The 15,734-nt window shown below is 43.5% G+C and overlaps 1 protein-coding gene across 1 annotated transcript; it reads right to left on the bottom strand.

The window, feature by feature from the left end:
- Positions 1–381: 381 nt before the first annotated feature.
- Positions 382–14,105, bottom strand: epc2 (enhancer of polycomb homolog 2 (Drosophila)). Its single transcript, XM_062534410.1, has 14 exons — positions 13,677–14,105; positions 11,397–11,556; positions 10,980–11,125; positions 10,110–10,310; positions 9,454–9,602; positions 8,664–8,793; positions 8,123–8,332; positions 7,566–7,649; positions 7,191–7,339; positions 6,004–6,359; positions 3,121–3,254; positions 2,700–2,847; positions 2,057–2,438; positions 382–1,655 (listed from the first exon to the last, which is right to left on the bottom strand). Exons 1-14 carry the CDS (start codon positions 13,827–13,829, stop codon positions 1,583–1,585), a joined length of 2,475 nt encoding a protein of 824 aa, XP_062390394.1. The 5' UTR covers positions 13,830–14,105; the 3' UTR covers positions 382–1,582.
- Positions 14,106–15,734: the final 1,629 nt, after the last annotated feature.

The following is a 15,734-nucleotide window of genomic DNA, read 5'->3' on the forward strand; positions in this document are numbered from 1 at the left end:
ACTTTTAGCCTACTAGAGTCTCTAGATGTACTTGAGTATGATGACGGCCATGTAGCATTTCTCTACTAGTCAAATAATGTTACTAGTTAGTTTGGCTATCACCAGACTAAGGTCAATCTTTTGAGATTCAACATCAGTCTGGGAAGGCTGTAATTTCCACGGCACCAGAGGCGTGATCAATGGGCATAGTTCAACTGACTGCACACTCGGATAGTCCTTCAACCAATCAGACCAACGATCCGGGTGATTCTTTGGACTTCTGTACGAAAAATTCTGCTAATTGAATTTACTTTACATTTTTTTTTATGTATATATATATATATAGGTCCTATACCAACTAAAGAGACCCCAGAATAGTAAGAAACAACCCAACAGATAATATATGATATAGATCCATGTTTTATTTCCCTGCATTTTTTTTTTTTTTTAAGTCAGTATCACTTCAAGGACAAGTAGCATGGGGAAATGTATATCTTTGGGCATTGTGCATGGATGCTAAATGCCTGTACAGAAGAAAATAACTATACTGACAACACATGGAGACTATACTCCACATCATGGAGTAGGTCAGAGCACATGACCACCAGATCCATTTTCTGCTTGTTACTTGCCATTGAAGAGGGGGGAAAAGATAGGGTTTCGATAGGACTGCCCCCTACATCAAAGGGCAATCTCGGCAAAGTTGTCCATAATATGGAACGTTATTGCACAACGTAAACCAAAAACGATTTACAGTTGTGAATTATTGACTGGCGTTAGCCCACTCATTTAAAAAGGCATATACGAATACGTAAAACATACTGGTATTTGCAGACAATGAATCAATGTATGCATTTAGCCACAATTTCTTTTCTTAACACAAATATGATCAAACGGACATTGTAGTTTTTCTTTTCTTATGGATAACACCTGGAGATTGTTTGGCAGATACAGGAAAAACAATTAAGACAAAATAAAAAAATAAAAATGTTTTAATCACCTCTGTGAAATAGACAGAGGACAAATGAGAGAATGCCGCATAATTATGTACAAAAAAAAGGAGAAAAAAAATCAATTTGTGAAACCAAATCAAATCGGGCTCTTTTTCCTTTTGCAACAAGAAAAAAGCACAACATAATATGCTCTAGCTACGTCCATTTCCGCATTTTGTGGTCACAAAATCTGATTTATTTGTACAAGATACAAAAATGTAAACATCATAAAATAAATAGGTAAAATGAGTGATGCAGGACCGGATTTCATGCTCATGATCCTAACACAAATCGATGCACCTGTTTTATAATGATTTTTTTTGAATGCGGTCATTTGCCATTTTTTTCCAAGTGCAAAAGCATGATGACAAAAAGTATCTAGAATTCAAGTAACAGAAATAAGATACTAATGATACAAATATACTATTTTACAAGGTAGTGATATTCCCAATTTTACAAAATGTACATGTATATTGACAAATCTCTTTTTGATATGCTGCAAATTTAGGTACTGTTCTGCGAGTATGCCCCCTGGTGGCAGGAAGTGGTCTTGCATTCGTCTTGGAGGTTAGTCCGTTCAATGGCATGGTGGTCAATGATGTGGAGTGGGGCTATGTCACTTCCATTGCCACTGTGGTCTCCGATATGCCATTAAGGGCCAATCTCTCTGGTTCATGGTTCTCCCTAAAAATGTTTTAAAATAAAAACAAAACACGTGTGAGTTATGCTCCCTAAATCCAGAAATTAGATCAGGACAATGTAACTAGACCGTAAAATAATAAAATAATACAAATTAATAATACAGTTCATTTTTGATAATGTTTTACAAAACCATTTTAACCATTCTGGCAGATTCATGTGTGGAGTCTGTGTTCCACATACACTTACAGTTTAGCATGAGGATGTGTGGAGAAAAATGGAACTTATGTTGGTTGTCAGGCTCACTACGGAATCTGCTGGAACTGCTGAATCTGCCCAACCACATCTTGGTGGAGATATTTCCTAAAGTATGCTTGCAACAGTAGTGCTGGCATACATTACCAAACACGAATGTCAGTGTGTGTGTGTCTGCTGCTGTGGCTCACCTGCCAATGCTGTCTACTGCACTGGCTGGCGTGACCTTGGGCACTCGGTCCAGGCTGCTGGCGACAGCGGCCAGCTTTAAGGCGGAGGGCGATGGGGCCGAGGGCCGGGCGCTGAGGTGCGTGTGGGCCGGAGACACGGCGCTCACGCTGCCCAGGTGGGCATGGCCGCGGGGCAGCGACTGGGGCGCCGAGTTGCTGCTGCTGTTGTTGTTGCCGCCGCCGCCGCCGCCGCCGCCGCTGCTGCTACTGCCGTTGCCACGGATCAAGCCCTGGCTGTCGCGGGCCGGAGAGGAAGTTGAGCGGACTGCGGAACTGCCTCCTCCTCCTCCTCCTCCTCCGCCACTCTGAGAGGTGCTGGTGAACTTCAGGGGTCTGGAGCCTCCTGAAAGGAGCATCAATCAAAAAGGTCAAAGTTAGCAAATCATTTTTATTATTAAAAATAAAAAAGACAATATCAACAAGTAGACTACTCACTGACCTAGAACAGGAATGCTGCACGAATTAATGACATTGGTGTTCGGTTTACTGAGATGTTAAAGTATGCTAATTACGGTAATTCTAAAGAGCCTTGACAGTGTTTAATGGTTGTTGTTCAGAAGTGAAAAACGAATGTAAGTTCGGCTCCACCATCAACGTGCCGTACCTGAACCGGGGCCGACGCCGTTGACTGTTGGCGGATGGGGTTTGTTCTCGTTGTTGGCTGACGGAGGATTGCTCATCAACGCAGAGGCGGCAAAGTGTGCGCTGGCCGAATCCAGGGTTTTTAACACTCGCTCCGTAGAGCTGGCAGTCTAGAAGACAGATAGACAGACAGACAGACAGACAGACAAACAGTTAGAAACACTGATGTTGTTTGTGGGACACAAATCTAACTTATGCAGGTGGAACAAGATATTCATGTCTGCACTGGTAAGCATGTCCAAATGGGTATGTATGAGGAACATAGCCACTACTCCGTGTTTCTCTGTGTGACTATGTTTGTATACATGGTCGACGAGATGTGAGCGTGTGGGTTTGTGTGTGTGTGTGTGTGTGTGTCCTGGCTGTGTCTGCATCACATGTACCTGTGTGGCCTTGCGTTCGGGCTGTGCTGCGCTGGGAGCTGGCGCTGTTCTCTGCAGGACCTGAGCCAGCTGCTGCTTGTGCATCTGCGCCAGCTGCTGCTGGTGGGTCTGGTACTGCTCTTCCGTGATGGCCTCTACAGACACCGCACACAGGGAACGAGCAGGATTAACACCACACTCTCACAAAAAAAAAGAAAAGGGTTCCTGGGGTGCTATATAGAACCATGCAGGCTTTAGAGAGCCCTTAGGGATTCCTTTGATGAAGAACTCTTCAAAATGGTTCAAAGAACCATTTAGGGGTGCCATATTATGAAGCAAGGAAAATGAACCATTTTTGATTCTATATAGCACCTTTTTTTCCCTACAAGTGCACCATATACACACATACAGTAGAGTGGAGGTTAAATAGCGGGAGAAGAAAAATAGAGGGGAAAAAACAACACGTAAACAGAAACACAGAAGAACTAAGTAACGAGAGCAAGGGAAACGGCTGTGCTCATGGGCTATTGAAAGAATGTGCAATACCACTCCCCAACACATGAGGTCAGAGGTGAGTAACACAGTTTGGTCAATGTTAATGTACTGATGATGGCATACTTAGTGCTATTTTACGTAGCACAGCTGCTCATTGTAATATAAGATGATTTGTTAGGTCACTCTCAAATGAAACATGTACAGCAACTTTAAGATAAACCTCTGAGCCCTGAACTGAAACAAGAGTGGAGAGAATTGCAGCATAACAAAAACTGCTGATGTAAGCATTAAAAAGTCCTCCGTTCTCTATTGAGAGGGTGTGTGTGTGTGTGGTGTGTGTGTGTGTAGGGGGGCAGCACTGCCTCATTTGCACTTCCCAGACCATGCTTTTTTCCCAGCGGTGCCCAAAACATCAGGCTAGTCACATGGCAGCCAGCAGCTTTCCAAACCTCTCCCAAAGTTTGTTCCCCAGATCATAGTTTCCTCTCCTGCTCCTGGTTACTGCCTTGCACTCAGGCCCTGGTGCTCTGTAATTTCTCCTGCAGAGGAACACTTATGTAACCCCAGCTATGGGTACGGCCCTGCAGTCAGACCAGAGAAGGTGGACAGGCCTCAAGGCAAAACCTGTGGGCCTGATCTCTGCAAGCAGGGGCTGCACACAGGAGGCATATGTCTGGTTATACTGTGCGGTTGCATCATTGCTTTGCAGTTTTAACTGAGTTTTCAGAAGGAACATGGATGGATGGATATTTACAGATATTAAGGACAGGCACGGGACGTTTCCTTCTTATCATTTCACTTGATGCTTCTGAGTGTTTGAGGAGGAGGGGACGCAGTAGTCTATATAGTTATAAAAGTGTTTGATTATATTTTTGGATGAACAAATTATAAAAAAAATCAACCTCCATTGCTTCTACAGATCTATGGAATTCTAAGTTGTGAATCTGTGAGTATTCCATCATTAACCTACATCTACATTAGAGATCATTAAATCAGAAACGAAGGCTTAACTTGACACTGTATACTGGAGAGAACGTTTCATAAATTGGACACCCCAACTGGGTGTGCTAACGATGTGAAATCAATACCTCTCTATTCGTGCAGGCTTGCTGTTGGATCTCTTTCTGCATGCCGAGGTTATCAACAACAAAAAAATGACAGGGCAGCTCACCACCTCCTGACACCACGTAAATGGCCGATGCAGTAGAGAGAGTGTGGGGAGTATGTGAAACAGTGACCTTGTCAAAGCTTAGTCAAAGAAAACGAAAACGAAAAATCTTGGAATGCTATGAGAGCTCTTCACACCGAGAGAGGAAAAAAAACAGGACCTCCTGAGGTGGCCAGCAGTCAGCGTCACTACGGAAGCTGCCAGACTCTATCAGCCCAACCACATCTCGGAGGAGAGACTTCCCCAAGTAGAGGCAGCAGAGGTGAATGTGACAAGTCAGCTGAACGAGCGTGCTGTCATCAGAGACCACACACACACACACACACACACACACACACACACACACACACACACACACACACACACACACACACACACACACACACACACACACACACACACACACACACACACACACACACACACACACACACACACACACACACACACACACACACACACACACACACACACACACACACACACACACACACACACACACGCGCGCGCCCTGGCATTGCTCTGCCCTGTAAGCCTACAGAGGCCTAATCATTTCATGGTTCAGATTCTGCAAGGCACTTAACATCGTGAACCCACCAGTGACAAATTAGACACTAATGGCTGACAAATTGCCCAAGATTAGTCGGTGGGGGTGAAACCACCAAGCAAGCTGACGGCACTCTTAAATTAAAATGGCTATGGGAATATTACTCATCAAAACTGAGAGCAGGACAACATAATGGTCCTCAAAGTTTCTTAAGCCGATTTCTGTGGAGCCAACTTGGAAAACCCTAACATATAAAGTGTAACAGGCATTGGCTACGTAACTATTTTGACACATTGTTTTGAGTATTGTTAAGTATGTTATGTAATATGTCTGAATAATTTACAAACCAAATTGATGTTGAAGATAATGCAAGAATGGAAATGTTGCTTTTTGAGTCATAAAATAAATGCCGTTTGTTAACAAAACCATGTCTGATGACTACATGCACCAACTATGTGGTGATGCAATCATGCCTTCTCATTGAGTCATGGATTTGTTTATAATCATTAACAGTCGAAGGAGTATTTTTTGTGCGGTCCTGTGTTAGGAAAGTCACTACGATAGGCTGAACTAAATGCTAACCTGAAAAAATACTGATCAGACTTGATTCTAAAAACTGCATGTGATGGAATACTACATGGATCTGGAGCAAGGCTGAACTCCGTATTCTTTAATTGCCGTGGTGATGACGGACCTGTGGCTGCAGCTCTGGCGTGCGCGGCGCTGCCCGTGGTCTTGCCCAGCGCTTCTCGCGTCCTGCCCTCCGCCGCCATGCCGACGCTCTTCCTGGCGTCGCCGTGGCTCTCCTCCTGCGTGGGCCGCGGTCGGAAACAGCGCCACCTGCAGGACTTGATGTCGTTGAGGATGTTTGCCAGGGAGCGTTCCGCAGATGGCAAGGCTAACGGGGTGGTGTGCGTGGGGTCGTGCCTGAGGTCAACGGGGTCGTGGGAAGGAGGTGGCGAGGAGTGGGAGGACGAGGAGGAGAAGACGTCCGGGTCCAGCAGTCGCAAGGCGCGGTCCAGGTCGGAGGAGGCACGGTCCAGTAGAACCCTGAGGACGAGACGGAGGGATGAACATACACCCTGTGCGTGCGTGTGTGTGTGTGCTTTTTGTACGGTGACACTTTGAACATGGCATGACAGGTTAGTTGCTGTATGTCCAGTTGCTGTATGTTCAGTTGCCATATGTTGCTGTATGTTCAGTTGCTGTATGTCCAGTCAATGTGTCTATGAGAAAAGTGTTTGTTTATTCTGTGTTTTGGTGAGCCAAAGACAATCCCCCCCCCGGTGGACAATTAAAGACCTATTCTATTCTATTCTCTAAAAGCAATATCCAATACTCAGAGCTGAACTTTTATGTATTAGTCAGAAAGTGTGACAATTTGGAGAACCTGAGTATTGTTTGAAGTTGAAGCATTATTCTGATACACTGTCTTTCACTGAGTATATTCTTATTAGTCCAGTACGGAAACATAATATAAACCTCAACACCACAATCAAACAGCAGATTTGGAATTCAATCCTTTGGCAAATTAAGGAGACCATCCTGAATTTCCCCATTTACAGACAGAAGTACGCAGACAGTACTGTAATTTCCCAACTATTGGCCTCAGCTTGTACATTGATTTAGCAAAATGTCTTCAGCTATGAGGTTAATACACAGGGACAGTTAATATGGTATTAATCTGATTTCGTTTCTTTTAACTTGCAGAAAAAAAAAAACACTGTCCTTCGGCTTATACACAACGCGGCTAATACACAGGAAATTACTAGTAATTCGGATGGAGAGAACTGAACTGAACTGAACTGTTAGTGTATGAGAGTAAAGGGGGCATGGGCAGTGATGTTATGAGAGTAAAGGGGGCATGGGCAGTGATGTTACCTGCCACCGCGTCCCACCCTCCTGCGCGCCAGACCCACACAGCGGCGCGGCACCGTGAGGGCCGTCAGGGAGTGCCGCTGGCGCAGAGGGTCCACACCGGGCAGCTCCACCTGACCCCACAGAGGAGAGGAGCTCTGGTCCACGAGAGGCTTCAGTGGGGAAAGAGAGAGAAAGAGACAGAGAGAGAGAGAGAGGGAGGGAGGGAGAGGGAGAGAGAGAGAGAGAGAAAGAGGGAAGAGGGGAGAGGGAGAGAGAGAGGACCGGAAGAGAAAGAAGAAAGGACACTAGTCTTACATACAGGAGGCAATTGTGTACGTAAAGCAATTCCATAATTCTGTAAACTGCCAGCCATCTGCCCCTGGCGGTAGGACTTACAGTGAGGTAATGGCAGCCAGCTCTCCGCCTGAAAGCAAACGCTCCGTCTGGGTCGTTCTCCTCATCTGGCTCTGACGCAGGAGACTGGATGGGACGTGAGGGAAAGAGTGAGCGGCACAGCACGAGAGAGCAAAAAACAGGAGAACATAATGGACACAAAGACAGAAAGAAAAAGGGAACATTTTCATGGCTGTCTATACCAACAGTCGACTGTTGTTAAAAACAATAGTAACACAACGTAAGAATTGCCCCATTTGTCGATTTTCAACAGCCTAAACACCCATGTAGTAGTAGGTGGTAGCGAATTAGTCTGAACGAGCCCAACGAAACGGGCATGCTCTAAGAGACAACTACGTTGCATGCTGAAAAAACAGGCGTATATCAGTGGGCATATATTGGCAATGTCAGAGCCTCCATTCTCCTTGTTATAAGTTATCATGCAATCACAAGGAGTCCGTACGCCATTATTTTAAGGTAAAAGAGCTACATCGTGTTGCTTTAATAACGCCTTCTGTGTTCACTTTTGAACGACTCCTCGAACGACTTGAGGTACTGACCAGAGGGTAGTCCTCCTCCCCGGAACTGTGGAAGTCGTACTGCTTGAGGTCGGCCTTGTTAACCGTGTGCTGCCTCTCGATGCGGCTCGGCTGGCGCAGTGGGTCCAGCTTGGGCCTCTTGGTGTACTTCTTGGGCGGCCGCACAAAGTCAAAGTGCGGCTCTGGCTTGATGGAGAAGTGGTGTGGGTGCTGTGGACCGGACTTGTGTGCCTGAAGGAAGAGGAGAGACATACAAGGCATAAGGCAGCGTTAACATCGCTGCCTGAGGGCAACACAAAGCTTCAAAGCATAACTATTGATTTTGAAATACACGCCTGACTTTGGGCACAGAACCTGAAACCGTTAAGCCCTGGACATGTTTAAGGTTCCGACCACAAGATTCTTTCTGACCCATATCCACATACAAACTATACAGTCTATGAAGTCCAGTATTTTGTTTCTAATGTGAGATTTCAAGTGACATAATTTTACACTGGGCTTAACTACCAAAGTCATTAGAAATGTCTGATATAAAAGAGCCATTATATATGCGAGTAATAACCTTGATTTTGTTCTCCACTTTGTAGCGGTTTCCATTCGGCAGCGTGATGGGAGCGGTGTAGACTGGCTTCTCGGCCAGAGGAGCGCTGACTTCGTTGAGAATTTCTCCCGAGAAGTCACCCATGTGATACCTGTGCAAAAGAGTGAGCAGATAATACATTAGGAGTCATCCTTATTACAGTGGCCTCTTCATCAAGAGTGGAAGACTGGATATTTCATAACAAATCTCAGAAAGAAAGAAAGAAAGAAAGAAAGAAAGAAAGAAAGAAAGAAAGAAAAAACACATAAAATACAACTATTAGTTTTGAACACAAGCTGGCTTTCGACAGCGATTGCACAATACTGATGGCACCAGTCTGTGTTCCTGTGTTCAGTGTGTCCTGATTATGTAAGCATCACATTTTGTGTAACAACTCAACTGCTGGTAGCAGGCAGCCACATTCTGCACTGTGCATACTTATGTGCTACAGCTGTTTGTTTGCCTTCCGTGCCCTTTTGAAATGGATGCTGAGAGTATGCACAGAGTATGCACAAAGACCCCTCTACAGCCTCTGGTCTGTGTGTGTGTGTGTGTGTGTGTGTGTGTGTGTGTGTGTGTGTGTGTGTGTGTGTGCGCGCCCACAGTATTAATGCATTTTGCATTCTTATCTCCACCCGTGATCAGGACCTATGCACAAGAATACGCATGCAGTCTGTATTTGTGAATGCCTTGGCGTACAATCAAGTCGATGGAGCGCATGCACATGTACTGTAAGTGTAACTTGTTGTGCGTGGGCAGCATGCGCGCGCACCTCTTCTCCACCACCTCCAGCGTGAGGTGCAGCAGCTCTCGCTTGACCTTCTCCCGCTTCTTGACCATCTCCAGGATGGTGACGGTGCGGCTGAACTCCCTCCTCAGCTTCAGCATCTTCTCGTACGACGCCTCATCATTCTTACGGTTCTGGTGTGGGCACAGTACAGTTACTGAGTACAGGATGATGCAATGGCGTGTGTGTGTGTGTGTGTGTGTGTGTGTGTGTGTGTGTGTCTGTGTATGTGTGTGCGTGACTGACGATAAGCTGTGGATGACTACACATGATTTGCACGGAGATAGACAGACTTTCAGTCATCCCTAGAGCACATCAGTATTCAACACCTGGCAAAGCCCGGCATAGTTAATATGTATGAAACGCTTCGTCAGAGCTACCATTTCACTGTAATGATGCATCTCATTTTTGGCCAAACAGATGAATAAATTTCAATACATCACCCCCATTTTTGGCATGCCATCATACACACATTAACATGCATACAATTTTTTCACATCAGTTGTAATACTGCCTCAGCCGTAGATATGAAAAGAAAACTGGACAAATACTGACGTGAAGGTCATTTGAGACACAATAATTTGCAACACAGGGAAATCAGCTGGAAAAAAACGAACAAAAATAAGCAGCTAGCAACCGACCTTCCTGGTCTGCATCTTCTCTGTGCGGCGGCGGAAAGCGACGTAGGCATCGTTGTTGGTGGAGCCGTCGCGTTTCTCCTGCTTGACTTGTGGGACGAGCGACTGGCGGCTCTTCCGTTTCCTCGTCCAGTAGTCGTACACAGACTTCAGGAGGTAGTCGTCCTCATTCAGCAGCAGCTTGGCTTCCGGAAGAGTCACCAGCTATTTGTGTGTGTGTGTGTGTGTGTGTGTGTGTGGGGGGGGGGGGGGGGGGGGGGGGGGGAGAGAGTTACAAGGAAGAAGGCAGACCCTGCTAGTTAGAATTGAAGATGCGAACTTGCAGGACAAATGTTGCTAAAGAGAGAGCATATAAATGTACACAAGGCTATGTGACTGTATCTGTGGGACTAAATCTTCTATTCAAAAAGCAGAGTGTAAGGTACAAAACATCCAACAACTTTTACAGATGCAAGATCAAAACTTAACTGAAGGTAAAAATCTAAGGAAGGATCTGCATACTGTGTTAAGCGCTCCCAGAAGCTTTAATCCATAGTATTTGGCATTTTAAAACACTGATGGAATTTTAAAGCACCAAAGCTTGTATTCACACAAATTAGATTTCCATGTTCTCATTCATCTATCCAAAACAACTTACAGAAATTAGGAAAAACATTCAAGCTACAGAGCAGGGGAGACCTTAGGTCAGAATTACTACTGCATTGATCAATGCTTTTACTAGAGGATGAGAGTGCAGACGTCATAAGTACTAGTCATAAGTATAGTAGAAGAAGACAGGGGTAGAGGAGGGAATAGAGGCACATGTATGGGTAAGAGCTTGTTAGGCGTGTTAGGTTGTTAGAAACGTCAGGGGAGGAGAATTTTAAACAGTACCTGGTTAGCACTAGCCTTTTCCAGTCGATCCACCATGACCTCAAATTGCAGAGGCTTGATCTCCATCTTCCTATTGAGTCTGTTGAGGAGTGTCTCATCCTCTGAATCCATGTCATAATCTGGCTGTTCATTGTCCAAACCCAGAGCTGATTGGAATAAAATAGTAATTCAGTCAAAAGTCATTATTATGTAAACTGAAGCAAGCAAGGAATCAATGTGGCAAATGGCACCACTACCTACTACAATTACAAGCAAGCAACATATCTCTCAGCCTGAATAATCAGCAATTGAACATTCATGTGTGAATTAATTTAAATAATGTCCTTTATGTATATAAATGCAATAAATACCTGCCATTTGAAATGTTGACAACCCCATTCTTGTGAACATGTTTAGGTAAAAAAATATATTACTCACGCTGAATGTGGATCAGCTGTTTGGGAATGCGGAACTCTCCTTTATACAGACGGTCATAATAGGTGACGTTGCTGTCTGTTTCAGGCACGGGGATGACCATACTCTCCTTCTTCTCCCGGAACACCTGCTGTGCTGAGATCGCCCTCTGGAGATGATGTTCCTAGGGGGCGGAACCGGTGAAAGGGAAAGAGAAAGCAGGGCGAGGGATGGTGAACAAAAAGAGAACCAAACAGAACATCTAAGCAATCTGAATTTCTTTTTAGGGAACAAGAGAGTAAAATATGAACGCAACATACACATCTACCCTGAAAATATAAATCTGTTTTTCAAACGCAAAAGACAGCACATGTTCGCCCTCACACTCCATCTGCCATACCAGAACTACTGTCACACCAGAACTACTGCCCCTCTTATCGTACTGCATCACAATGTGACTCTAGAAGGGTGAGGAGGAGAGCCACTGGGAGAACAGCTGGTGTGAACTGACAGTGAGCACTGCTGTTTGTCTCCTGCAAGACTTCTGAGGACAACTCGATGATGAAATCAAGCGCAACATCACTCAACGTGTCTCCAGCCTGGTCTATCGCTAATGCAGAACAGCAACAGCAAGAGTTCTGGGTCTACTTCTCCTTGTAAACTTGTTGAAGCATTTAGTGCGGATGGGTTGGCATTTATTTCCTAAAACAAACGGTTTCAGGCTTTTTGGTTTTTCAACAGGATGCTGAATGCTGATAGACATCAGAATGAGGAGTACCCTATTAAGTCACATATAGACGAGATAGGTAAGGTAAGGAGTTACATTCATCTACAGAAGGAGTAAACCTCAAGGGAATCAAGACAATATGTTGCTTGTTATGAATATTGCCCATATGTTTTGTGAAAGTAATTCTGTAACACATGGACCATGATGACTGTAACTAATCATCCTTGCAAGAGTATTCAATTGAGGCCTCCAGCGAGAAAGGGGGATAATTTCACACAACGTTTGTATTAAAGCCAAGGTTCACTATTTTTAGGTCAACTGAGACAGTATATTTAGTGAATATTTCACTACGCTTTCTATAGAAGCTGGGTAGGGGATTCACAGAAGTTGTGGTCTTCAGAGATAGTAATGCCCTTGACAGCATATTTATGAAACTGCATGACTCACATCAACTGGCGGTACTTTTCCTTTCCTAATGTGAACATAGCGGGAGATAGCAGACACCCACCGGAATAACTAGTTACACATCCTATAGTTAACGTTACACTTTATTTGAATATATCCGGGTTATGGTCAATGCATTATTATTACTATACGTATGAATAGAATAGAATATATACTTTTTTGATCCCGTGAGGGAAATTCAGTTCTCTGCATTTAACCCAATTTAACCGAATTAGTGAACACACAGCACACAGTGAACACACAGTGAGGTGAATCAGTGGGGTGCTCCAGGTCAGTCTAATAATGCATATGCCTAACGCTAACTATGTAACGTTAGCAAACGTTACAATGATAATGATTTGTCACTGAATCAAACAAATCACTGGTACCACTCACTGGTACCAACCAGCAACACGCATAATGTTAGCTTGCTAGCTACCAAGGGACAGACACAGTGCTAACGCCACAGTTAACGTTAGAATTTCATGCAAAATAGGCTCGACCAACTTTGCTATGAAGTAAGTTATATTGCGCACGTTAACATTAAAAAAAATGCACGGACTTGGTAGTTGTTATGATCAACTTTTACGCTAGATAGCTTGAAATGACTTAGCTTGCTAGACATTTCATGGTGGTTAAAAGGACTGATGAAATAAAAGTTAACTTTAACTGGTTACTGGGGATGACATGACGTAGTTGCAAAGTCAATGATATTGTATGGGCAATGCATTGGGCATGTGAAGTCTACGTCTTCAATTTTCTTTCCGATAGGTAGACAATTATTCTTCAGTGACTAGCTTTTATTGCTAATATTGCACACCACCAGTAGTCCCTCATACAGACAGCATGCCTTCCGTATCCTTCCGCTAGCTTGATAATCACGTACGGTATTTACGCTCTGGCTGTGACGTAAGAACAACACAACCCCGCTCAAAAACTCACCCTACGCAAAAAGTGTAAATATTGCGAATTCACCTTTGGATTATTTACTCTGTTTACGTAGATCAGAGGTTTCAAGAGTGTGGCGCATACCAGTTACGCACAAAGGTTTGCGTAAAACCTGATAGTGAATCCCAGCAACCCGATGTGCGATTGAAAATGATGAAAATATATTCATTAAAATTATAACATACCGATTCTTCCTCTTTTTCCATTCCTGTTGGCATCTGGGGCACAGCCCGGTTGATTGAGACGCAGTCATTGAGGTCCGGGAGGTCTCTGTTACGGTATATGGGGAGAGGTTTGGCGGCGTCTAGCGCTCGCGCCCGGAACGAGAGTTTACTCATTGTTTTCGCCTATCTCAAAAACACAAAATGTGGAGGAAACATGAATCCCGCCAGAATTCAGTCAAAAATTCGGTAGAAATCCACAAGGGACCCGCCTCCTTTCACAACGGTCCAAATCATCGACTCCTTTTCTACCGAAATCCAGTGTTAAAAGCCATTTTTGGTCGAGATAAAATTGATTTAAAAGCTATTTTTTCTCGGGCGGTCCGCTCCTTGTGCCATGAAAAACATGGCGGACATATCCACACAGCAGCTGAGCGTTCCCGACGGTCTGTGCGAGACATCCGAAGAACATGGGCCGTGGCGCTGCGCGCGCACCTCATACAACATGCAACAAAACTACTGACGAAACATATGTAACATCCAGAGAATGAAGTTATAATGCATCTTGCGACCCTCATATGCACAAGTCGAATAATTCAGCTTCCCGAACTGGGCTCTATTAAACGAGAATATTTATAGAGTGACATCACACGTGTGCAACCAATCACTTTCAAAAATATATAGTTCTACAGATTTATTGGGATATGCTTAAATAAAACAATATAGACTTAAACGGAAGGCCTTCAGGCTACTGTGATGGTTTATAAAACAGCTAGTATGCAGTAAAATAAATTGTTATTAAACCAAGTAAACTCATCAGCACATAATATGCAGCAACACACTAATTCTATGACATGCTAATCGAAGAAACCAAAGAAACAATAATAATGTTAGACCAACTTAATACGTTTGTTCAACACACACATGTGTTTTTATTTTCATTGAGGCCTACTTGGCTACTGAATTTGGTTTAGGCTATATAGGTTCAGGCTGTAGGCTATCAACTGAGCAGACATAGGCTGTATTTGAACAATTTAAATGACTGGTGAATTCCACTTGATAGTGCACTAAATTAGATTTTTGTGAATCTCTCCTCTGGAAATATAGCTACTTATAAGAAGTCAAACTAGGACATGGCTACTAGACAGTAGGCTAGGTTGCAGGTTTCAAGTCACAGGGCCTAAAGTAGACCTAAAATATAAATAGAGTGGGTCTACAGTTTAACATCAGAAATGGACAAAAAAGGCAGAGGATTTGTGATTAGCTCCAGTCAATAGTCCTTCATGAAGGACGCCTCCACTTTGAACCTTTTGTTATCGAAAGATAAGGTCAAGAAAATGATCACACACAAAATACAAGAGTAAGCAAATTGAGGGTAGACTTTTACTACATTCACACCAGCATATCATGACAAAAACACAAAAGGTAAAACCTATGCAAATATATCAGCAAAATAACATTTCAAGGGAAGACTTGGTAATTTTGGTACACATATTTTTGCTGAAATGTAAACATCATCTGGCATGACAGTAACATAACAGTTTGGACAATATTAAGAGTTTATTTCATTGACAAAGCATTCAATGTCACATAATATGATCCCACTGACCAGTTTGGTGATTTACCTATCACAACAACAACAAAAAAATGTCAGCTTTATGGGCTACAGACTTCGGAAAACACACCTAGTACCCGTTTTAGCGGTTACTGTAGTACTCATGTTCAGCTCTGATCACCAATTTACAGAGAAAGAAAACAGTAGTCCTAAGAACGATTAACCCTCGACATTTTTTTCCAAGGGGTGCTTCATAAAACTCTCATTAACATATTATATGTTTTAAGTCTGATTGTTATTCAGATTTTAATCACCATGACTGGATCTAGAAGGAAATTGGAATAATGCACTTGATTAGACTGACACATTTCCTATCATTCAAACTATTGGCGAGAAGATAATAAAATTTTAATTCACTTTCAAAAATATCAACACAGTAGGCTAAATAAACATATATTGACCAGCCTGACTTACCTGCTGGCCAGGCATATAATCAGCTCATCAAGTCCTTTTTACAACATATATTT

The sequence above is a fragment of the Sardina pilchardus genome, chromosome 4 (assembly GCF_963854185.1).
Source record: "Sardina pilchardus chromosome 4, fSarPil1.1, whole genome shotgun sequence".
NCBI classification, from domain to species: Eukaryota; Metazoa; Chordata; class Actinopteri; order Clupeiformes; family Clupeidae; genus Sardina; species Sardina pilchardus.

What these genes read in the sequence shown, in the direction of transcription:
- epc2 (XM_062534410.1), bottom strand. Translation starts at nt 13,829, where the DNA reads ATGAGTAAACTCTCGTTCCGGGCGCGAGCGCTAGACGCCGCCAAACCT. An exon ending in AAGTGGAGAACAAAATCAAG is followed by an intron (nt 8,333 to 8,663) that starts GTTATTACTCGC and finishes CTCTTCCTTCAG; the next exon opens with GCACACAAGTCCGGTCCACA. An exon ending in CCGAACGCAAGGCCACACAG is followed by an intron (nt 2,848 to 3,120) that starts GTACATGTGATG and finishes TCTGTCTTCTAG; the next exon opens with ACTGCCAGCTCTACGGAGCG.